The sequence below is a fragment of the Herpailurus yagouaroundi genome, unplaced genomic scaffold (genome assembly GCF_014898765.1).
Source record: "Herpailurus yagouaroundi ecotype Mexico unplaced genomic scaffold, PumYag 77, whole genome shotgun sequence".
In the NCBI taxonomy this organism is placed as follows: Eukaryota; Metazoa; Chordata; class Mammalia; order Carnivora; family Felidae; genus Herpailurus; species Herpailurus yagouaroundi.
In genome coordinates, this window is record NW_024412388.1 from 27,810,371 (window position 1) to 27,834,161 (window position 23,791).

At 58.1% G+C, this 23,791-nt stretch overlaps 1 protein-coding gene and 1 long non-coding RNA gene across 8 annotated transcripts; one reads left to right on the plus strand and one right to left on the minus strand.

The window, feature by feature from the left end:
• Positions 1–194: 194 nt before the first annotated feature.
• Positions 195–22,948, minus strand: COL8A2 (collagen type VIII alpha 2 chain). 7 transcript variants are annotated; one of them, XM_040469231.1, is made up of 5 exons: positions 22,829–22,919; positions 14,907–14,951; positions 13,401–13,541; positions 5,058–5,266; positions 195–4,521 (listed from the first exon to the last, which is right to left on the minus strand). In XM_040469231.1, the coding sequence occupies exons 4-5, from the start codon at positions 5,248–5,250 to the stop codon at positions 2,603–2,605; spliced, it is 2,112 nt and encodes a 703-aa protein (XP_040325165.1). In that variant the 5' UTR covers positions 5,251–5,266; positions 13,401–13,541; positions 14,907–14,951; positions 22,829–22,919; the 3' UTR covers positions 195–2,602. The 7 variants fall into 7 exon arrangements, with proteins under 7 accessions (XP_040325165.1, XP_040325174.1, XP_040325153.1 ...); XM_040469240.1 differs by lacking the exon at positions 22,829–22,919 and adding an exon at positions 20,329–20,483; XM_040469219.1 differs by lacking the exon at positions 13,401–13,541.
• LOC121026439 (uncharacterized) lies at positions 7,289–13,030 on the plus strand. The gene is made up of 2 exons (XR_005788363.1): positions 7,289–7,402; positions 12,337–13,030. It is a non-coding gene; the product is annotated as an uncharacterized LOC121026439 (long non-coding RNA).
• Positions 22,949–23,791: the final 843 nt, after the last annotated feature.

Genomic DNA, 23,791 nt, shown 5'->3' on the forward strand with positions numbered 1-23,791 from the left:
CAGAGCCTTAGGCAGTTTAGGAGCATCCAGCATTTGTGATGTGGTGACAGAACCCGTGGCTGGGGGCCTGGGGAGCAATGCATGCTCCTTGAGAGAAGGCATAGAACGAGAGCCCCAGAGAGTTCCCTGGATGCCTTATGAAATCCAGAGGCTTGAGATGCCTCCACATCAATGCCAGTTCCTGCACAGCACTGTTTTATACAACAGGTTTTATTGAGGTGTGTCAATACAGTCAATACTGCTGTTTTTCTTTTCAAAAAGAAGTCCTATGGTTTGTTTGGTTTTTTTTTGTTTTTTTTTTTTTTTTGTTTTTTTTTTGATTCCCAAGTGCGTTTTTCCCAAATCTGTGACACAGGGCACATAATAAGTATGTAGAGAACTAAGCTTCATATACCAAGTTAGAAATGAAATCACTAATGAAAACATTTAAACCTTAATCTTAAAAAAAAAAAAAAAACAACCAAAAAAAAAAAAAAAAAAACACAAACCCTAGAAATCAGAATATAAAAATGCACCAAGGTACTGTAGTTTTCATAGTTAAAACTTGGCATTGTTTATCAAAGCTGGTCAGTTAAGTGGACACCTGGAATTAAAGTCCCATAGACATTTCAGAAACATCAGCCACCCCTCCCCAAAAGCTTCAAGAATGACATTTAGCAGAAGCTCAGCTCTATGAAATAGCTTTTTCTGGCTCCCCCAGTGCCCTCCTTAGGCCCTGAGCAATGCCCCCCACCCCACCCCCGAGAGCTGATGAATTTCTGCCTATCAGAACCCCTCCCTGACTGGTCAGATGGTGGTGGCTTCGGCTCAGGAAGGAGGCTGAGCAAGGGACCCCACCAAGCTTGTTTTGAGACTCCTTCCTTCTCTGGGGTATCGGGGATCAAGAAATCCACCACAAACCCCAGCCAAAACCTATTAAAGTGTCACTTGGCAGCTTTGGGTTTCCCTTCTTTTGAAAGACAAAGCAAGCAGTCAAATGGCCTACTTTGTTGGGAGAAGTGGGTCGCGGAGGGAGGCCTGGCGAGGGGCCCAGGGCACCGCAGCTCAGTGAGCCAGAAGTCAGCCACCACCCTCCCATTTTCAGCATGGACAGTCTGGCGTTGGCCAGTACTGGAGCAGTGTGAGACCACACTGGGTGACCCAGGTTCACACTTGGTACAGACAAATGGGCTGTCCTGGGGAGAGCTGAATGGACAGGCCTGGAGCCACCGGGGAAAGTGGCCAGCTTTGTCCCAGCACTAATCTCTGCTTTATCTACTGAGCTTGAACTAGGGGATGGGAGGGGCAGGAATCCTGCCTATTTCCTACAGGTGGGGGCTCTGCTTGGGGAAAATGGCAGAAACATCCAGAGTCAACTCATCCCAAAGGGGCCTATTGGCACCCTTTTTCTCAGAGCCTCAGCCTTCTGGGCCCTAATCCTGCTTAGAACAGGAAATTGGAACCAGAGGGTAGAAGGAGAGGAAGCCCCCTCAGATTAACCCCTCTGGTAGACACACATACCCTCCACATGGTTCTTGTTAAGGAGAAGCAGGCGGGAGCCTTCTTCATCCCAAAGCTTGTGTGTACCTTGTTCTGAGGGCCAAAAAAGAGGCTCTCTGCCTTGGGGACACTCAGGCTGAGTGTGGCAAGGACACCTTACAGTTTTGTATGAAAACATCAGCCCTCTGCCAGCAGGTGAAAGGAGAGAAAGGGAGGACACTCGTGTTCACTGACGGTCGCTCCTGCCTCGTGCCTGCTGCGGCAGTCCCTAAGGGCCTGTGCAGCTGCCCTTACACTGAGCAGAGCCAGTTGGTGGGAGCAGGCTGGGAGTTGGAGATGAACGTGAAGGGCTGCCATCCTGCCCCAGGTCCGTGCCCCTCCTGTCACAAACCACTGCTCCTGTGGCGGCAGCTGGAGCAGAAAGGGGCCTGGCCATTCCCAGGAGCCTGCAGGAGGGGCCACACACCCTGGACAGGCCTGATGCCACAGCATCACCCTGGGATTGCAGCACTGGCAGGGTGTCCACACTGGCCACCTCAATGCCCCCCACCCTTTGCTTTCCCCCGAAAGCAAAAATTCTTCAGGGGACCCACCGTCATCTGCTGGAGGTCCCGGGAGAGCTGGAAGAGCCCCAGCCAAGATCCGAGGGTGGCCATGCCTCATTCCTTAAGCAGGTGCCATCCAGAGGCCAGCAGGAAGGGCAGGGCTTGGGCCCATGTCTCCCTGGGAAAATGGCATGGGGGGGCACGGGCCCCTCTCAGCTCCGACTCTGAGAAGCAGCATCCTTCACCGCCCAGCAGAGCCCATGACTCCCAACGAGGCAGGGGTCTCCGACAGCCAGGCTGAGCGGCCTGGGGCCCTGCCTGCAATGGGGGTGCAACCCCAGCACTGCACAGACACTTGGGGGAGAGGAACCCAGGCCAGCCTCTTCCAGGAACCACCTCAGCCTGCATGGAGGGAGAAACCGAATCCATCTCCTTGGGCCAAGGCCAAGGCCACGGCCGCCTCTGTTTCCGCGTCTGTTCAGCCTTTGGTTTTTTTCTTTAAATGGAGGTTCTTGTAACGGAGAAGGTCTCTCTACCACTAAAGAGGAGGAGGCCAAGGCGGCAAGGCCCCCGTGGTGTTATGTGGGGCAGAGCAAGAACCCTGAAAAGGAGGAGTGGATATACTCAGTGGAGTAGAGGCCGTTGGCCTGGTCCGACGGCATCTGCACCCAGACCTGGTCGTTGGGCCGCAGCTGGAGCACAGCCCCGCCAGATGCCTGGTCCAGGTAGCCCTTCTTGTATTCATCGTAGGTGTATGTTGCTGGCACGTTGTTCTTGTACAGGGCCACCCACACATTGGTGCCCTTGACATGCACGTGGTAAGCAAAGTAGTAGACCCCGCCCACAGGGCAGGTGAAGATGCCAGTGGCTGGGTTGTAGCCACTGTGGCCATTGTAGAGAGTCCGGTCAAATTTAACAGGCATGCCGGAGGCGGGAAAGGGCGAAGTGAGCACAGCGGTGAAGGCAGGCGTTGTGTGGGCCGACAGCTCGCCCAGCCCAAACTGTGGCTTGCCCCCCTTGCCCAGCACAGCGCCCTCCACTCCACCATTGGGCAGGTGCAGGCCGGCGATGCCAGTCTCATCAAAGGCCCCGGGGGCTCCAGGGGGACCAGGTGGCCCGGGAGGCCCAGGAGGGCCAGTGAGTCCTGGGGAACCGGGGACCCCAGGAGGCCCTGTAGGCCCAGCCACTCCGGGTTCCCCCACTTTCCCCTCTCCAGGGGGTCCTGGCAAGCCCGGTTCACCCTTCAGGCCTGGCAGTCCCTGGGGCCCAATAGGACCTGCTGGGCCCTGGAGACCTGGGATTCCTGAGGGGCCCCTCAGGCCGGGCTGCCCAGGAAGCCCCAAGTCACCCTTCTGCCCCAGGGCTCCTGCCACCCCTGGTCCCCCAGGGCGGCCTGTGAAACCAGGCTCACCTTTGGGCCCAGTAGGTCCAGGGGGTCCATGGGCCCCAGGAAGTCCTCTCTCTCCTGGGAGCCCAGGTTTCCCAGCCAGGCCACTAGGCCCCTGGTCACCCCGAATACCAGGCACTCCTGGGGGTCCTCCAGGCCCTGCCTCCCCCTTGGGCCCAGGGGGCCCACGTCTGCCAGGGAGCCCTGCAGACCCTGGAAGTCCTGGGGGGCCCCCAAGGCCTTGTGGGCCCTGCTCCCCTGGCTCCCCATCCTCACCTGGCTCCCCCCTATCCCCCAAGAGTCCTGGGACCCCAGCTGGGCCCCTGTCCCCCTTAGGGCCTGGCAGTCCTGGCACCCCATAGCCAGTGGGGCCTATTAGGCCAGGGGGGCCCCGGGTTCCTGGTTCCCCTTTGGCCCCTGCTGGGCCCTGTGGCCCTGGTACCCCTGCCGCCCCTGGTATCCCCACACCATCCACACCTGGGGGCCCTTTTGGGCCCAGAGGCCCTGGCTCCCCCCTGGGTCCTGGCACTCCAGGAGGCCCCGACTCACCCTTATCTCCTGGGGCCCCAGGAAGCCCATCCAAACCCGGTTTGCCCAAGCCAGCTGGACCAGGGAGGCCAGGTGGTCCAGGGGCACCTCCCTGCCCTGGGGCCCCAGGTAGCCCTGGCTGGCCTACTCCATTATCCCCCTTGAGGCCTCGATCACCTGGGGGCCCAGGCTCCCCCTGGGGCCCTGGCTCCCCTCCGAATCCTGGGGGCCCTGGCACTCCTTGGGGGCCTGGCTTCCCAGGGACAGCAATGCCTGAGGGTCCAGGGAGGCCAGGCGGTCCTGGGGGGCCCCGGAGGCCCTGGTCCCCTCGTATCCCCGGCTCTCCCCGAAGCCCTGGCTGCCCTGGTGGTCCGGCCTTGCCCGGGAGCCCCGGGGGACCAGCCTTGCCCATCCGGGAGAAGCCAGGGGGCCCAGCAGGGCCAGGCTGTCCATGTAGCCCTGGCTTTCCAGTGCCTGGTTTTCCTGGGAAGCCAGGAGGGCCAGGGGGCCCCCGAGGCCCAGGCTTCCCAGGCGGACCAGGCTCGCCTTTCAGGTCCATTGGCAGCAACGGTAGAGGCATTTCTGAGGGAGAGAGAGAGAAGGGGCAGTCAGGGGCCTGGCCAGTGGAGACGGTTGGACCCTTCTACCCACTCCCCCATGGGGTACACTACATCTGCTCATAAAGGCCACACCCCGTCTCCCCTTCGTGTGTACATGGATGATGGAGTTTAGGGATGGTCCAGTGGCCATCTTGGGGGCTCCTAGCACCCAACCTACCCAGGTCTTGATCCTTCCCAAAAACTTGGGTGACTCTCATCCCCGCAAGACCTGGAGGGGGAGAAATGGCCGCCAGGTGGCGCCAGCAGCCCTCCTTAGAACCAGTTGCAGCGGGGCGCCCCTACTTCCGTCCCTCCTCCTCCCCACCCCGCCTGAAGATCACCTCTGCCAGCCGCCCACTTCCGGCCCCTCGGAGGGCCGAATCCCCAGACCGGCGTCGGGAAGAAAAGGGAAGTGGAGACGGTCTCTGCTGGAGACGGAGGGGCTGTGGCTGAGGGCCAGGGAGGAGCCGGTGGGGGTCAGGAGCTGTCTGAGGCCCTGCGGGGCGGGGAGGCGCTCACCCAGGTACTGGCCCTTGCCCTCGCGGAAGGGCGGCCCCACGGGTCCTTTGTGCATGGGCTGCACGTACTTCACCGGCGCGTAGCCCGCTGCCCCGCCGGCCCCGCCTCCGGTGGCCGCCCGCGGTCCGCACCCCAGCAGCAGCAGCGACAGCAGTGGCAGCAGCGAAGATAGGGGCGTCAGAGCCCCCCGCATGGCGTCCGCGGGCGTGCTGCAGTGAAGAACCGAGACGGGCCATCGAGCCAGCCCCCGGGTGGCTTAGCACCAGACCCAGGGGCTCACAAAAAGATCAGAATGTACACCTTCCAGAGCACCCATCTGATCGCGGCACACCCCTGCTAAAAATTGATAACACCCACTACCATGTGCTGGGCTGGCTTTCTGCCAGGTACTGGGCTGAGTGCTCCAGAGACAGGAACTCACTTAATGCTCTCAATACTTTAACAAGTTATTATTATTGTCATCCCCATTTTCCAGATGACAAAACTAAAGCAAAGGTCAGCAGAACTGGGGGCTGACTAAGGTCTGTCTGACTTCACATTATGTTGATGGTGCCCTTCTGGGGCTCCCCTCTGCCTTCAGGATCCTCTGTGGTGTCTGGCATGGCATTCAAGACCTTTTTAAATCCAGTCTGTGCCTGTGGCTCTGACCCTATCACCTACCACCCCTGTCTCTCCTCCTCCTCTCCACCATACCTTTGCCCCAGACATGAGGCAGCCTCGCACTTCTGGGCCTTTGCCCCTGCTGATTCTCCACCTGCGATGTTCTTTCAATTTCCTACTCATCCTTTAAGGCCTTTGGGAAGCTGTCACCCCTTCTTCTATAAAGTTAACCCCTCACTCCTTTGCGTCCTGACCTAGCCCTGTCACAGCACTTAGCTCAGCTCTGAGAACAAGGCCTGTCCAACAAGATGTGGACACCCAGCCTGCGTTTTCCACTTGCCAGCTAGAGTTTCCACTCTGTGAACCTCACTTTCCTCATGGACAAGATGTCCACACAAAAACACATACCCAAATGTTCATGGCGACATTATTCATAACAGCCACAAAGTAGAAATAGCACAGATGTGCACTGGACAGATGATGGCATGACCATACGACGGAGTATTATTCAGCAATAAAAGTAAAATACTGCTACGTGTCACATTACAGGAAAACCCTGACAACATCATGCTAAGTGAGGAAGCCAGTCACAAATTGTGTATGATTCCATTTATATGACGTGCCCAGAATAGGTAAATGTAAAGAGACGAAAGTGGGCTAGTAGTTGCTGAGGGCTGCTGGAAGGGGGAAAGGGAGTGACCACAATGATGGGTACAGGGTTTCCGGTAGGGATGATGAGAGCATTCTAAAATTGACTGTGGTAAAGGCTGCCAACGGCAAATACGTTTAAAAAAAACCATTGAATGGGACACTTTAAATGGGCCAACTGTTACGATGTGTGAATTGTATCTCAATAAAGATGTTATTTTTATTTTATTATTTTAGAGACAGCATGCGCATGAGCAGCGGGGAGAGGGGCAGAGGAAGAGAGAGAGAATCTCAAGTAGGTTTCATGCTCAGCGTGGAGCCCCACGTGAGGCTTGATCCCACGACCCCGTGATCATGACCTGAGCCAAAATCAAGGGTTGTACGCTCAACCAACTGTACCACCCAGGCATGCCAAAGACGTTATTTTAAAACGCTGGACTAACAACCCGCTTCTCAGGGCTGCCGTGATGAGAGGCGATACTGTACCTGCCTCTCAGTGGGCACCCATCAATGTTGGAAGGAGAGACTACCCAGCATTTTGCACATGCGAGGCAAGTCCCTCCCCTGCCTCCCTGCTCTGGGCTCCTCTCACCCCCAGGGGCCTCTCCACACATGTGCCTGAGTGCACGAGGTGTTTGGGGGTGGGTTATGTACATCCAGGATGCGTGTGGGGAGCAGAGCCCTCCCTGGTGCTGGGCTGAGTCTAGAGGTGCTCAGTATCACACAGAGCTTCACAGGAATGGATGCAGAGCTCAGGAGAAGGCCGGTGAAGCTGCCAACCCAGCTCTGCCATCAACCGTTTTTGTAACATTGGGCCCGTAGGTCCCTCAAGCTCCCCTGAGCCCCAGAACAGTAACAGTAACGTCCACCACCTGTGGGGCTCCCCAGCCCAGAGCTCTGCAGGCTCCGTCTCACAGGATCCTCTCAGTGACCCCTGGGGCTCATACAGTTATTATCCCCATTTTATAGATGTAGAAACAGAAGCTTGGACTAGAAGAATCCTGCCCAGGATACAGCCCTCCACACAGGCCGCCTGTTCTGTCTGCACCACGATTGATGCCAGGACTGAGGCTGCAGCCTCTGGGCCCGGCCCTCAGGTAAGTCCCGCTGATGGAGGCTCTGGCTGGCACTGCCCTAACGTTTCAGCCCTGAGAGGCTTGCTGGTCCTGTTTTCCACATGAGGAAGCACGTGCGGTCCGAACCTAAACCTGGAGCCCCAGCCCCTAACCACCGTATTGTCCCACCTCTCTGGCACGGGATAAGGGCCCTCCTGCACAGGCCACTTGCACCGGGCAGGGGCTCTGGAGTGGGGGTGCTCACCCATTCACACAGCCAGAATGATCGCCTGGTGGGTGGGCAGAGGTGTGAGGGAGCAGGCAGAGGGGGCAGAGCTTGTAACAAGAAGCAGGGGGAGGCAAGGGGGCCGTTCTGGCCTGGTAGGCCAGAGGCCACGGTCATGGCACTGTCACAGGAGGAATCAGCACAGCCCTGGTTTGGGGAGACCTCACCCTCTTCCCATGCTGAGCTGAGGCCTCACTGGGGTAGAGGGTGATGGAGGGTGAGGCAAGCCTCGGGTTTAGCTGGAAAGATGCTTAAGGCAAAGGACTGTGCGGGAGCACAGGCAGGCAGGACACCGAGGCAAAAGTCCCAAGTCCAGCCAGGAGCCCAGGCAGGACCCCCCAGCCAGCTCCCCATCTTACAACCTCCTTGGCAATGCGGATCTCTGGGAAGTGTCCCCGCCTCACACCCTGTGGCTTCCTAAACTCGCCCTGTCCCAGCACCTCCTGCACTGTGCCCCCTCCACTGAGGGTGATAGGTCTGCTGCAGGACCCCAGAGCTGATGTCTCCTCTAGAGTGAGCCGGGGCTGAGTGAGGATGACAGCTCACTGCAAGCAGACCTCCAGCCTAGTGCTTTGTTCAATGAATGATTTCATTCCCCGGGGGGCGCCTGGGGGGCTCAGTCTGTTAAGCATCCTACTTGATTTTGGCTCAGGTCATGATCAGGGTTTGTGGGATCGAGCCCTGTGTCATGCTCTTCACTGACAACACGGAGCCTGCTTGGGATTCTCTCTTCCTTTCTCTCTGCTGCTCCCCTGCCACCCCCCCCCCCCCCCCGCGGCTGGCCCCTTAATAAATAAACATTTACAAATAAATAAATAAATGTTTTCATTCCCACAAGGCCCCTGGGAAGGAAGAGCCCCCCCCCCCCGCTCCCCCCCACTCTTCTTTCTGGAGATAGGGAGCCTGAGGATTTGAGCAGAGGTCTGTGAGAACCAGCAGGGGGAGGCAGACAGGAGAGGGCAGCCCCTAGACAGGCAGACAGAGAGGCTCCAGACTGCCTGTGGGTTTGGGGAGAGAACATCACTCCAGCTCCTGGAGGGGAGGCTGGCTTCTGCCAGTCCAGTGGGGGCCGGGGAGTGGAAGCAAGCCCATGACCTGGAGAAGGGGTGTGCTGAGCCTGTTCTCAGGGCTGCAGAGAGAAATGATGCCCCTGGAGTGGCACATTGCAGCAGCCTCGTGGGACAGACTGCCCCCATCCCAGCCACCATCAGACCCAGGGGTGCCTGGGTGCCTCCAAGCCCCCTGCCTCCTTTCCACTGGCACCCCTTTCTTGCCCCTCGCCCCCCTCCCACTCCACAGGCTCCCTGAAGCTCTGTGGCTTCTGAACACTCAAGTCTCCAGATTTTTACTTATCCTTGGACATCCAGGGAGCCTATCGGATGCCTGCCCTGGTCCCAGCTCTGTGTTCCTCTCTGGCCTTTTCACTCTCTGTCCCCACCACATTCTCCCCACTCCATGCCCAGCACCGGACTTGGCCGGTACACAGGGACACTCCATAAAAGTTGGATGACCTCAACTCACCATCAAGTTTAAAGACTGTGCCAATAACTCACTCAGTCCTTTCCTCAGACTTTGTACCTGTCACACTGCCCTGGGAGCCCCCTCCCCAGGCCAGAGGGGTGCAGGTAGGCTAGATTGGGAAGAAGTGGGAACACTCACATTGTCCCAAAGGACTTCAGCTAAGAACAGCCTGCACAGGGAACAGAGGTGCAGAGAAAAGAACGATTCATTCGCTAGGAGTGTCGGGGTTCAGGGGAGGGCCCTGAGGCTCAAGGCCGGCTCTGCTGTGTGACCTTGGGCAAGCCATCACCCTCTCTGGGGGAACACAGGAATCAGGGCAGATGGGAAGAGGCTGGGCTGGCAGGGGCGGGAGGTGGGGTGCATAAGGAGACGCTGATTCAGGGGATTGAGTGGTGGCGGCAGCAGGGTAGACGCGGTGTTTGGACAGCTGCAAGTCCTTAGCGGGGATTTCCCCCTTTTCAACAAATCCCCGTAAAACGGCGTTTTGTCCAAGTCAGCGTTTTGTGGCAGCCTGGGCCTCCTCCCGGGGCGGCCAAGGAAGCTGGCTGGGGGTGCAAAGTGCTCCAGGGTCTTTCAGACCAATGCGGGGTTGGGGGGGAAGGACTGGGTGCCGGCAGGAAGAAGTGGCACAAATATAGACCCCTCTCTCCTGGACATGCTGCAGGAAGGGAAGAGACCTCAGCTAACAGTGACCCCTCCCCACCAGTCCCCTCTCTCAGAGGGTCTGGTCCCAGGGGTGACCAGCAGAGGGGACCCGGGCGATCCTACGTAATGTAAAGGCCTGTGCACTCCCCATCCCACTTCACAGATGAGCTACCAGAGGTTCAGATAAAAAGGGGGGCTGAGGGAGAAGGCTCCTAATGGACCATGCAGGGGTGGGGCTAGTGTGGCCCTGGCAGCCCCCCTCCCAGGGTTGGGGGTGGATGGAGCTCAGCCCTGCACAGGCTCCTACGCTCCAAGCCCCCCACCCCAGACGGGCTGCAGTGGGGCGGGGGGGGGGGGGGGGGGCTCGGGGAGCGCTCAGGCAGCCCCGGGGCCTGGCCAAACCACAGGTATGTTATGAGACGCTTCCTGTTGTGGAGACATTTCTGCGGGATCCGGCTGCCCCGCTCGCTCCCCTAGTACCTCCTGTCTCCCCACTCACCCAGCCTCCCTCTCTGCTCTCTCCCTGGGTCTCTGGCCCGGACTCATTTCCCTCTGTCTCTCTCTCCAGCCCTGTCTCTGCCACCTCAACAGGTGAGCAGCGTTTCTTGCTCAGGCTCTCTCTCTCAGGGGTCCAGCCCTGGGGACCCCTAAAGCTCTCCTAGGTTGTGGCAGCCCCTGGACTCCCATTCCAGCACAGCCACTTATGAGATGTGTGATCTTGAGCAAGTGACTTAATCTCTCTGAGCCTCAGTGTCCTCACATGTGAAAGGATTAACTGAGGCGATCTGAGTCACTGGCCCCTCCAGGTGTGCTGTTCTGTCCTGCTGCCCTGATGGCCAGGAAGTTCTCCCTTCAGTCTAACCTCAGTTTCTCTTGCTGCAAAGCAACATCTCCTCCAACCCTTAAAAAACTCAGGTGGCTTGCTGCCAAAGGCCAGGACCTTGTGAAAGTTCCAAAGTCAATTTTCTGGCCTCCCAGGCCTTTTCCCTGACCGCTCCGGAGAGGAGACTGACCAGGAGTCCCACAGCCTGCTCATGGCTGGGATGGAGTCATGGATCTCAGACGGGAGCAGAGGGGCTGCCCCCCTCACCCACTGGGCATGATGCCCGCCCCACCCCCACCCAGCCAGGCAGCTCCGGACTCAGCCAGGGCTCCCTCCCTGGCCCCTCTGCCCCCTGCCTCTTTCCCAGCGGGTGGGAACTGGGGAGCTCTTTCCAGTCCTCCTTTCCTGCGTCTCACATGAAAGGGGTGCTACCTACTCAAGGCCCAGCCACCTCCATACCCCTTCCCCGGGGCCTCTGTCTGGGTCTGCCCCCCACCCCCACCCCATCTCCAGCCTCTCCCTCACCTGTCCACACAGGCCTAACTGCCCCCCCCCCACCCCCGCCCCAGACACCCTCACCTCTCCCCAGCCTTCTCAGCTAAGCTCCTTGAAAGGACCATCTCTACCCCTCACCCCTGCGTGCTGCTCCCACCCCTCGCCTGGTGCCTCCTCCCCCCAGCACCAAATCCTGCCTGTGGCCCCAACTCTCCTCCCTCCTGGAAAGGCTCCTCCTCAGATTCTTCTCAGCTTCCTTCCCCTGCCCACTCTGCAGACCCAGGCTTGCCTCAAGGAGCTGGCTCAGGCCTCACGTCTTGTCTCTGGATGTTTCTCCTGCAGTTTCCAGCTCTCGCCAGCCCCACAGCCCCAGTCCCATCACGGAGGGCTCCCACATCGGCCTCCAGCTACAACCTCACTTTGAGCCTGACTCTTGTGTTCAACTCTGAGCTGAGCCTTTTCACCTGGCTGGCCCTCAGATACCTGCACCCAAACTGCTGCCATTATATTCTCCCCATTACTGACATCCTTGCCTCTCCCACAGGCCCAGGCCAGATATCTGGACACCACTTCTGATCCTTCCTTCTTTACAGGGCAGTGAGGAATCTAGCCTGCACAATGCCTTTGCACAATTAGAAAAGGCTAGCCCCGGGGCGCCTGGGTGGCGCAGTCGGTTGAGCGTCCGACTTCAGCCAGGGCACGATCTCGCGGTCCGTGAGTTCGAGCCCCGCGTCGGGCTCTGGGCTGATGGCTCGGAGCCTGGAGCCTGTTTCCGATGCTGTGTCTCCCTCTCTCTCTGCCCCTCGCCCGTTCATGCTCTGTCTCTCTCTGTCCCAAAAATAAATAAACGTTGAAAAAAAAAAAAAAGAAAAGGCTAGCCCTACTTCCAGCAGACCCAGATGCTCTCATTGCCTTTCCTGGGTACTCTTGTATAGTAACCAACATGCACAACTGTACATTGCCTTTACCCTTACACCCCCAGTCCAATCCTGTAGACTGCCTCCTCTATTTCTCTCACTTCTATTCCTTTCCCTTATTCCCCATAATCTGTGTCCTAACACAGACCCTGTACTCTCCCAACACACAGCCCCGACACATTCCAACCATTTAGTAAAGGTTTGTTATATAAAGTTGCCAGATCCTCGCCTGCATTATCATAGCAGCCTCTCTCCCACACTCACTCTCAGCTTCTCTGTTTTCCCACAGATACTCCAACAGCACTTCTTGAACTTTAGTGTGCATCAGATGGTTTGTTAAAACACAGGTTCCGGGCCCCCCCCCCCCAAGGGATCCTGATTCAGTAGGTGTGGAATAGGACCCACCGTCTGCATTTCTAACCAGCTCCCAGGTGAGGTGATGCTGACCGTGTGTGGACCACACTTTGGCATGGCTCTGCCCATGGCCCTCCCCTGCTCTAGATTCTCCAGTGGCTCCCTAGTACCAACTTCATAAATTCCATGTTATTCCGCAATTCATGTGGCTTCCTGGACAAGGAGGCCTACTTCAGACCCAGCAGGATGTGGACCAATTTAGATGGAGGAGGTGGAGAGGGCAGAGATTGATGGTGAGCCTGGCAAAACCCCAAGATCACAACGGTGGCGCCCACTCTGAGAGTCCGACGGAGGAGGAGGCCCGGACAGTCTGACTGTGGGAGCCATGTGGGTGTGTGCCATGCCCACCTGTGTCCCTTCCTCCGTGTCTCGGTGTCACTGAACCCAGATTCTCACCCGCCTGTCCATCTCAGGCATCTTCCAGGTGTCTCTCTCACCCCACCTCTGTGTCACTGTCCTATTTTTGCCTGTCTCTGTGACCCCATTTGTCTCTCTCCTCTCCTATGTCCTTGTACTTCAATCCCTGTCTGAGTTCCAGCCTCTATAATATAATCTCTAGCTGTCAGTCACTTGATGGGACCCTCTGAAAGGCCAGCATTTATGGCCTTAATGCTCATGCTAACATCAGGTGTGTGTCTGACCTCCCCAGATGGAGACTTGTGGAGACAGTGCCCCATAAGCTGAGCTCTCTGTCCTTGCAGATCAATAGGAGACTCTGACCGCCTCACATCTTAATGCACAGGCATGAGGATTGCTCCAAAACCAAAGAACTGCGTGGAATCTTGGACTTGGGGTGTGAAGGGAGGTAGCCAGGCCAGCGCAGCGTTGCCTGGAGGCCACCTCATCATCCAGGTTGATGGCAGGACAGGAGCACTGCCCCTGCTCACCTTGTGTCCCCTACCAGGTTTCAAATTTGCCAAGAGTCCCAATATCCCTCACCTCTGCAGGCGTGTCACCCAGACCACAGGGACCTCAGTCTGAGAAGCAGCACTATAAGCAGGCTGGAGAGACAGGTCAAAGCTCTAAGGTCCATAGGAGTAATGGTGGAACATTCCAAACTGAGCGCAGAGCTGAGAACATCTGGGCAAAGAAGAATAGGGGACCTCTGGGGTGGGGGTACCCCAGAGGCAGAGAACTGCACGTCTGGAATTGGACAGAGCAAGACACAGACTGGAGATAAAAATAGGGCTTCACCAGCCAGGTTGCTGTAGCCTGGACGAGGGCTGCAGACTCCCCGTTGGGGAAAACACACTTGGGAGTGAGAGGAGCCCGCTCCAGTCCTGGGCCCCAGCACCCTCACATCCAGGCACCCCAAACCTAGTGTTTTCCTCCACCCGCCTGCCTACCTTTGCCACACAGCCTTCTCCGCCCAGAATTCCCTTTCTTTCTCCTTCAAGCAAACATGTTATTCCTTATTTAAGACAGCTCAAATGCCGCCTCCTCCGAGCAGCCTTCCCTGCCTCCCTCAGGCAAAACAGCTACCCCTGCGTCCCTCTTCCTCCACCCCTACCTGACTAGGCTTGGCACACAGTATGTGCTCAGTACAGTCCGCAGCCTGGGTGCTCCAGCTCGTGGTTCTTCCAGAATCCTTTTCACCTCTGGGGTGTAGGGGGCTTGGGCTGACTCTCCCTCCCGCCAGGGATTAGGTCCACTTCTCAGGCCTCCAGCCTCTGCCCATCTCTGAGAGGAGAAGTCCCACCACTACCCTGGGGAGGAGCATCTTGGGGCAAAAACGTGTCCGGGGAGGTAGGAACAGCCATCTGGGGGCAGAAGAACCAGAAGAGGCCTGCAGTGGGCAGGACTCAGGGCAGTATGTGTCCTCAGACTGGCCCTGCCCTGCCAAGGGGCTCAGGCCTCAGCTGGTGACATCGCTCACTTCCCAGCAGAGGCCTTGAACTTCTGACCAGGACTGAACATGGAAATGTCCCCCCCAGACCCAGCTGTGCCCAAGGCCCAGGCCGGGCCAGGCAGGGCCTTCACGGCAGCTAATCCCTCGCCTTCTGGTTCACATTTGCAGCCTTTTCCGGAGCGCCACCCGCCGCCCGCTGCCGCCTCACGCCTGCCAAGATTCCTGAGCCTTCGCGGCTTCCCCGCTCGGTGGCGGCAGCGGCGGCGGCAGGAGGAGTCGGGCTGGGCTGGGAGGGGGCCCGGCAGGAGCACAGCCAGGCCACTGCACCCGGGCAGGCCAAGCAAACACAGGCTGCGCCAAGGAGCCAGGGCGAAATAGTTCACAAATGAGAAAAAGCTGCTTCCGAGTTGGGCTGGGGTTTTAAAAGCCCAGGCCGCAGGGAGCTGAGGTCACCTGCAAGAGGGGCTGCCCGCTAGGACACCCTGAGCCTGGGAGGGGCTTCTGCTGCAGCAGGCGGGAGCAAAGTTAGACAGCAGCAAGCACAGGCCTCATCCGGCTGGGGCTATCAGCGAGCCCTGCCCCCAAATCTAGCTTACCTCTCAGGTCAGAGGGGCCTCTGAAGGTCCCAGCAAAGGCAAGGCCTGAGGATGAAAGAGAAACAGTGAGGAAGATGCCAGGAGCCGGGAAGCCTCCTGCCCTGGCTCAGCCACCCAGTGCCCACCGCAGGCCTCTTACCGGGAGCCTCTGCTGGAAATTGGCCCCAGTCTCAGCCCCTCATCTCAGGGAGCCAGGATGAGTGCCCCACAATCACTGTCTTCCTTCATCTGTTCCCAGCACACTTGGCAATGCCCATGGGGTGCCTGGCCCTGGCTTGATGGAGTCCCTCCTGCCCTAAGGCCCAGGCTGAGGAAGCTTCTCTGTGTGCCAGGATCCATGTTGGAGATGTCCCTACTCTCTGCCACGCCCTGGGCTAGGGTGGCCCCTACTAGAGGCTACAGTTCCTGCCCGAGGAAGCTCCTTCTATGTGGGGAACCGAGGCTGGGCCTTGGGGGCACAGAAATGGCTCAGCCCCGTGCACTTCCCTGCCCTAAATTATCTGGAGGCATCAGACAAGTGACCATCACACAATTGGCTAAGATCTCTGGGTTGGGGGAGCACAAAGCAGGGAACATTGCCTCCACCTTGAGTTTCCCCAGAGGCTTCATGTAGGTAGGGACTCTGGAACTGGATCCTGAAGGGAGAGTAGGAGTCTGAAAGGCAGAGTAAGAAAAGGAACTTCAGGCACTAGGAAGCTGCTTGGCAGATACAGGGAAGGTCCAGAAGTGCTGTGGGCTGGAGAGGACAAGTAGGAGCTGAGAAGGCCAGGGCAACAAAGTGAGGAGCCTTGAATGCCATGCTTGCATTTCTTTGGAAGGCAGTGGGGAGCCACAGAAGGTTGTTGAGTGGGAAGGAGATGTGGTCAGAGCCCTGGATGGCCAGGTCCCCATTTCTGCCTCCATCAATCATGTCTAGTTCATGTCACACAGCTGGACACAAGGGAGCTGAGGCTGTAGTCCAGGCCCAGCTGTAACTCTGGGGTGGATAGGGAGGGGACACCTAGCCAGCCTACCTGGCAGGGAGGCCAGCAGCAGCGTCACTTTCTCCTCCAGCTGCTTGCTTGCCTCTGCCTGCTCCCATGGAAACTCTGACATCCCAGCCCCGTCTCTTGCTGCACAAGCAGCGAGATGCCAGAGCCAGCACCTCCTAGGCCTTCCCTCTGACTCAGCTAAGACCTGCCTCAGTCCCCGCCACTGAACGCCATGACCCTTCACGTGGGTCGTGAGGCTACTCTCCGAGGGCCCGGCCCAGCCGATGAGGTTGAGTGGGAGGTCCTCACTGCCCAACTCAACCCTAGCCTCTCTGGCCACAGCCCCCAGCCCCACCATGAGGCCCAGGGAGGAGGAGTGATTTATGTCAAATCTGGGCTTTGAAGGATGAACGTGCATTTAATGGGGGGGTGGCGGGGACAGGCAATAAGTCCAGGCCGAGGGAACAGCACGTGTGAGGGCGTGGAGGTGTGAAAGCCCTAAACGTATCCAGAGGATGGAAAAAAACAAACAAAAGAACTAACCGATCATAGCTAACATTTATTGTGCACCTATTATGTGCCTGGCTCTGGGTTCCTGTCGTGGATGATCTCATTTCACGAAGCAGGGTACTTTGCCTTCCCTTCTTACAGAGGGGGAAACCAGGGACAGAGAGGTTAAATAACTGGCCCAAGGACACACAGCTCATGAGGGATGGAGACTGAATTGGAACCGAGGCTGTTGTCTCCAAAGGGGCTCTTAACATCCGCATTATACAGATGATTGGAAATGAGAAGGGCTAGCTGGTGTCAGCCTGAGAACATCAGAATCAGAGACCCTGGGCCCAGCCTACAGCTGGCTCCCCACCCCTCCCACATTAGCATTTATGGACAATGGTCTCTAAACCCCAAGTACATTTTATGCCTTGGACATGGCACTAGGCATGCTCCTGGCACTACGTTATCAATTTTCATGTAACCCTGGAAGGTGGGAATTGTCCCATTCTGAGGAGGACCGCTAAGATCCAGAGGGGTGACATCCATTCTGCAAGGTTACAGGACTGGGAAACACAGGGGCCAGATCTTAACTTTGGTGCTTGCCCAAACCCCAAATGGCCAAACCCCTACATAGTTGGGGTTCCTGGAGACCTCAGCCATGGGTCTTTCTCCCCACTTCTCCTCCACGGCACCTGTGCTGCCTCAACCCAGATGGCAATGGGGATAGGCAAGGCTGGGAATAGGATGGGCAGCTACTGTCAAGGGCCTCAGGAACCTTCTCCAGTTGATCAAGGCTCCCTCAGTCCTACAAAATAGGAAGCAGGGGCGGGTGGGTGTGCCAGGGCAGTGCCCGGGCCTACTTCAATGGGACTCTGTTCTTAACCTCCACCCACAGCTGCCTTTCCTAATCTCCTCCTTGAGCCCCTCCCCTGGCGACATCTCCTCTTTGCACGGAGCCTGTCGCCAGCTAAATCCCAGGCCAGATGTGGGTGGGATAATCTGCACCACCCCCCCCCCCAGCCCCCTGCCAGCTTCTCTGCAAAGGGCTCCCAAGGAGGCTGGCCAGCGTCCCAGGCCCCCATCCCCATCCTAACTTTCCAAACTGAGGTGCTGATCGGCAAATGATCTGCCTGTCCTGGAGATGGGCTCATGGAAGAAGTCCCCATTTTCCAAGCAAGGCCCAGACTGAGAGTCTTGCTTGAAAAATCATGATGGGTGGGGCACCTGGGTGGCTCAGTCGGTTAAGCGTCCAACTTCAGCTCAGGTCATGATCTCACTGTCCCGAGTTCGAGCCCCGTGTCGGGCTCTGTGCTGAGAGCTCAGAGCCTGGAGCCTGTTTCCGATTCTGTGTCTCCCTCTCTGTCTCTGCCCCTCCCCTGCTTGTGCTCTTTTTCTCTCTCAAAAATAAACATTAAAACAAATTTTTTTTAAAGAAAAAAAGAAAAATCATGATGGGTTAAGAGCCCAACTGCATGGATTCGTCTCCTAGCCCTATCTCTTACTAGCATGTGACCTCACTCCTCTGTGCCTCAGCTGCTCCATCAGTGACATGGGATCAATTCCTATTCATGGAGCACGTGTAAGGATTCCATGAGTTAATTTCATATAACGAACTTCTCGTGGTATTTGGCATATAGGAACGTTCGATAAATGTCTGCTATTATTATTATAATTATCATCACCACAACCCCTCCCCAAAGCCCTGTGAGGTTAGTATTCTAAACCCTATTTTACAGATGAAGAAACCGAGGCTCAGGGAGCACTTTCCCCAGGTCACTCAGCCAGTTAGTGGTGGATAGCCCCAGAGTCTGCACCTAAGCTGAGGGAGCCCACAGATGATGACGACAGCCTCGCAGCCCCCTGGAGCAGAGGCACAGTGGGGGCGGGGAGAAGGGGGTCCCCTCAGCCCCTCCTGCCTGACCCCCAGGAGCTCCCCCCTGCCCAAGTCCCTGCTGCCGCCGCAGGAGGGGACTCTGCATTCCTGGCTAAGCGGCCGGATTTGCTGTGCTCCCGGAACTATGAAAAGAATGTTTGCCACGAGCTGAGCCGTGGTCGCCTGTCAGAGGAGCGCTGCCTGAAGGGCCCACGCAGGGCTGCATGGCGGCCAGCACCAGCCGTGGTGGGAGGGAACAAGGCTAGACACAGAGAAAGCTTCTGGGGAGTGAGGGCTGTGGCCGCAGGGCAGGGATGCACACCACAGAGTCAGCCTCCAGGGATTGATTTTCCGGAGAGGAGAAAGGACCCCTCCACCCCCCAGTCTACATCGCTCCTCGGCACAGGCTCTAAGGAGAGCCAGGGTGGCATCAGTGGCCCATCTCATAAATGGGATATGGGGCCCCAGAGGAGAAGTCACCTGAGATCACACAGCAGCCAGTGGCAGAACTGAGACCCAAAACCAGGACCCCTTCCTTCCAGAAGCTTCCCTCCCTTGTAGGGCCCACCAGAACCACTGTGGGCTCTTAGACACTAGAAAACACCATCCTAGGCCCCTCTCTTCCGGGCTCTCTGGGCCTGACCTTCTCATGCCTGCTACACCCCGTGTTCCCCACCCCACAAAAAGCGCCTTGTGCCGTGAAAATGTCTGGGGGCACTGTGGATGCTCAACAGTTAAGTTTCCATCCCTTTCTCCACCAAATCAGGCCCCGGAGAGGGCAGTGACCCGGGAGGTTGGTGGGAAGCACATGAGTCAGGCATCCTCACAGACTTGGGAGTGAATCCCAGCTCAGCACTCAACAAGTTGACACTTGGCCAGATTATTGACCTCTCTGAACCTCCACTTTCCCCTCTGTTAAATGGGCCGCTGATTCTTGCCTTGCAGCACTGTTACAAAGACTAAATGAGACATGTGAACATAGGAACGGGCACACAGTAGGCACCCAATAAACTCTTACTGTTACCCTCCCCCAAGGGGACAGAAAGAACTGATGTTAGAGAAACTCAGGTGATAAAGTTCCTTCCACCCCAGGTCCTTGATGGTTCCTGCTAGTGGAGCGGCCTCTGGAAGGAAGGGAGGCTTGAGGCCAGGATCCTGGCCTCTGGTCTCAATTCTGCTACTGGCTGCTGTGTGACCTCAGGCAAGTTCCTCTTTGAGTCTCCTTGAGTCCACCCCTGAGATGATAAAGCCGGCATGGCTCCCCCCACGAAGCACTAACCCTCTACCACCCCCTTCTGCCCTCCAAGAGCCAGGAATCTCAGCCAATCCAGGTGGCACGGGCACAGTCGCCTCCCAATTCGGACCTTTCCAAGAATCTGACTGGAAGCAGGACCAAGTCCTCCCACGTCCCTTCCCAGGATCCGCCCAGAGAGGTGCAACCAACACTGATCAGCAGTGTGGGGGAAAGTCCCAGGTGCTACACCCTGATGACACGTGTGACTTGGGACTCCTTACCTCTCTGCAGGTAAAATGACCCCTGGAGACAAGCATTAGCATTCTCATTTTATAGATGAGGAAACAGAGGAAGCCGCTTACCCAGGGTCACATGGAAAGGAACCCAGGTCTGTCTAACTCCCAAGGCCACCTCTTCCGCTCACTGCACACACGGCCTTCACTCAAGACCCACTGCCCACACCCCAGGACCCTGGAAATGCCCACAGAACAGAGTGGATCCGGAATTCCCTTTCTGAGAGTGTGACTTCCCTGGCTGATGTCTGGGCACCTGTGTATACACATATGGCCTCACACCCCTACTCGGGCTTCTGTACACACCCCAGGCCTCCCAGACACTACACCCCCAAACTCATGACCACACTCAACACCCAGTCCCTCGCTATCTCAGCATACCAGACTCCAGGGTCCAAATCCATACCTCTCCTTCACCTGCCTCCACTAGAGACAGGCCACAATCACCCAGTAGAAGGGTCCTGGCTGACCCTGTCCTCACCCCCACAGCCAATCACCAAGGCCTGACCAGTCTCTCCCCTTACTCCTTCCTCTCATCCCCATGCCAGCCACCCACCTTGGCAGCCATTGCATTCACCCTCAAATGGGCCCAGCCTCCTCAGTGATTTCCTTGCCTATAAGATGCCTTTTTATCCTTGCCCCAGGAGCAACCACAGTGATTCCCAGACTGCATCACTCTGTGGCTCACACCCTTTCTCTGGTCAGGGCTCTTGGAAATCTGACCCCAAAGTAGTGCTCAGTCCCTCCCACTCATTCCCCTTCTGTGTGATCCACCAATTGCTCACTGTCCCCTAAGAGAACCTTCCCACCTCCATACCTTTGCACTTACTGTTCCCTCTGACTGGGATGGCCTCCATTCCCCCTTTTCACCACCTGCACCTGTCAAAGTTCTCATTCTCCTTAAAAACCCTAGCCAGAGTCACCTCCTTGGTGTTGCCTCCTTGATAGGCCCTCCCTCCGGCACTTTGGCTTGCACGGTGCCTCCCTCTCATGTACCTCGACGGACACTTTGAGACACAGCTGCACCCCATATGACAGGCCCCTGTGCCTCTCCGGTTCTCCACTCCAACTCTAAGTGCCTCGGGCCACAGATGGGACCCGCTCATCTGAGGCCCCACCGTCCCATAAGGGGAGCCCCCCATGCCTGCTGCTGGGGGGTCCGGAGTGGGCTGGGGGGCCAGCAGGGCTGGGAAACTGGGGCTCTGCCAACCTTTGGTCTGGCTCAGACCGGGAGCAGAGGAGGTAGTGAGGGGTGGTTAAGCTGACAGCCCTGTTTGGTATCTTTCCCCTCCCTCTTGCTAGCAGACAAATTCACTTCCATTTTTTCTTTCCTCTTCCACTGAGCCAAAGAGCAGAAATGCTCATTTTCACTCTGGTAGACAAAGTGAAACCAGAGGGAGAGACCCTGGTGAGTGTGCCTGAGTGTGTGAGCGTGTGTGTGAATGCGTGTTGTCCTGAGTATGTCTGGCTGGGCCACATGGGGCCTGCCATGTGTCTGTAGGAGTTTGGGTGTGTGTGTGTGTGTGTGTGTGTGTGTGTGCGCGCGCACGCGTGTGCACACACGTGCCCTGTCATTTCAGCATCTGTGGTGGTATGTGTTCAGTAGAGCATGTTCACCTGTGTGGTTGTGCATGACTGTCAGTGGGAGGGAGTGTAGCTGTGTGTGACTGTGAATGTGTCTGTGGTATGCCCTCATCGTTCTGGGATGACTGTCCAAGGATCTGTTAGTGGTCACCAGCCCAGCGAGAACCCAGTGGAGGCATCTATGCCCCGACCAAAACTGCCAGCTCCCCTGCAGAGTGGGTGCCCACCAGACCCACCCCCCCGCCCCCGGGCTCTAGAATGGGCTCCCTGAGGGCACTCCATCTGCTCAGGGCAGTGAGGGTCAACGCCCAGAGAGAAACCCCAGCCACCCCAGCTCCCCACCCTTTCAAATGACCATGGCAGCTTCCCAGAGGTGGCCTTTGCTAAGGGCACTCTGAGGAGGGGATGGACCCTTGCCACCAGACAAAGGCACGGGTCTTAGCAAGAGGCACTGAAGCCAGACGAGAGGAAACACTTCTGGGTTGCGAGGGACCCCTGACGGAGGCCTGTCTGGAACCTAGCATGTTCTCACACACACTGGGGGTCTCACCCAAGCACCCACCGACACACATTAATCAACTGGCAGACACTCACTGTCCCCCTCGCACCGCGCAAGTGCACACACTGACAGGCGCACACACTGGTACACCCGTACACGCAACAAGCAAACTCAGAGAGTTTGCCCTTCCCCAGCTGACCACTCCTGGGGAATGGGGAGCGAACCGGGCTTCTCCACCCAGGGACTCCCGGGGCTACCCCGTCTCCAGCCTCTGGACACACACACTGGGGAGGCTGTCCTGGGGTCCATAGACCCCAGTCCCTCTGGGCCAAGCAAGGGCCCTCTCATCCCTGCAAGTCTCGGTTCCAAGCTGGGGCAGGGGGATGCTGAGCCTCAGTCTCCAGTTTGGGGGTGCTGCCAGAACACCTACAATAGGAGGGACCTGGGGGCAGAAGCAGAAAAACAGAGGAACTGGAAGGTGGCCAGCGAGCCAGGAATGGCAGAGAGATGGAGAGAGGGGGAAGGGAGAAGCTGAGGGGTTTCCCCTGCCCAAGGCTAGAGGGGGGCTTTAAGGCCCCTCACCCCTCCTGTCTCCTCCACCGCCCTGTGGGGGAAGCTTTGTCGCTCCCACTTCGCAGGTGGGAAGGGAGACTCCCAGAGGTGAAGTGATGTGCCCAGAGCCCCGTCATCTAGGATTCCACCCGGCAGTCTGATGCTGGAGCCCCCACTTCTGGGAGAGGAAGGGAGGAGAGAGCTTTATCCGGGAATCTGCCTGGGGGAAACGGGGCACAGGGAACGGGATGGGCTCTCTCATCCTAGCGCCGACACTCTGGCCCGAGGTCCCATCCCATCTCCACACCGCGGCCCAAGTCGCTGGTCTCGCTGTCCCAGACAATCTCAGGGGCAGCCTAGGCCGGGTCCTGCCCTCGGGAGCCCCCAGCCCCGGAGTCCGAGCCAGCCTCCCGGCCTTTACCTGCAAGGGCGGCCGCCGGGCGCCGCTCCCTGCCCTCGAGGGCCGCCCGGGGCGCGCGGGCTCCTGGCAGGGGGTGTCGTCGAGGTCCGCGCCGGCGGGGCTCCGCGTCGCTCTGCCGGCCGCCCCTCGCGGCTGCCGGAGTGGGCGGGCGGCGCGGGGTGGGGGGGGGGCTGGGGCGGCGGGAGGGGCGCGGCGGGGCGGGGCCTCCACCCTCCTCTTTCCACAGCCAGGGCCAAGGCCCGCGCCCCGCCCGGCCAAGCGCGCGCCCAGCCGGGGCCTCGACGTGCGCCCGCCCACGGCCCGCCCCCGGCCCGGCCTCCCTGCGTCCCAAGCTGAGACCCCACACACCCGCGCCTCCCCTTTCATCCTCGCGCACCCTGTATCTGGGTCCGGGCCCTCTGCCCAAGAGGGCTACCGTCTAGGGGGACACAAACCTGCCACTGAGAAGAAGGGCAGGGGGTGGCCAGTGCGGGGATGGGGCAGCACAGGAGTTGTGGCCCATAAACGAGCAGTCCACAAAGGCTTCCTGCAAATGGTGACCTAAGCTGAGGGCGTAGGGCTTGGGGCCCTCAAAGGAATGGAAGGAGGAGCAGTCGTGAGCTGCACATTGGGTTTAGGGAGGTGAGCCTCTGTGCTCAGAGGCAGGCAGGGACCAATGCTGTGCAATCTAGCAGGACACGCTGAAGCTGGTCAGACTTCACCTTCAGGAAAATGGGCAGCCACAGAAGACTGGAGCAGTGCAGTGAGAACTGTGCTTTAGAAAGAGTCCCCTGGGGCGCCTGGGTGGCTCAGTCGGTTGAGCATCCGACTTCCGCTCAGGTCATGATCTCGCGGTCCGTGAGTTTGAGCCCTGCGTCGGGCTCTGTGCTGACAGCTCAGAGCCTGGAGCCTGCTTCAGATTCTGTGTCTCCCTCTCTCTCTGACCCTCCCCCATTTATGCTCTGTCTCTCTGTCTCAAAAATA

Bases quoted from the DNA above. Each gene is read 5' to 3' on its own strand.
- COL8A2 (XM_040469209.1), bottom strand. The intron at 4,522-5,057 runs GTGAGCGCCTCC...TCTCTCCCTCAG, and splicing joins GGGCAAGGGCCAGTACCTGG to AAATGCCTCTACCGTTGCTG.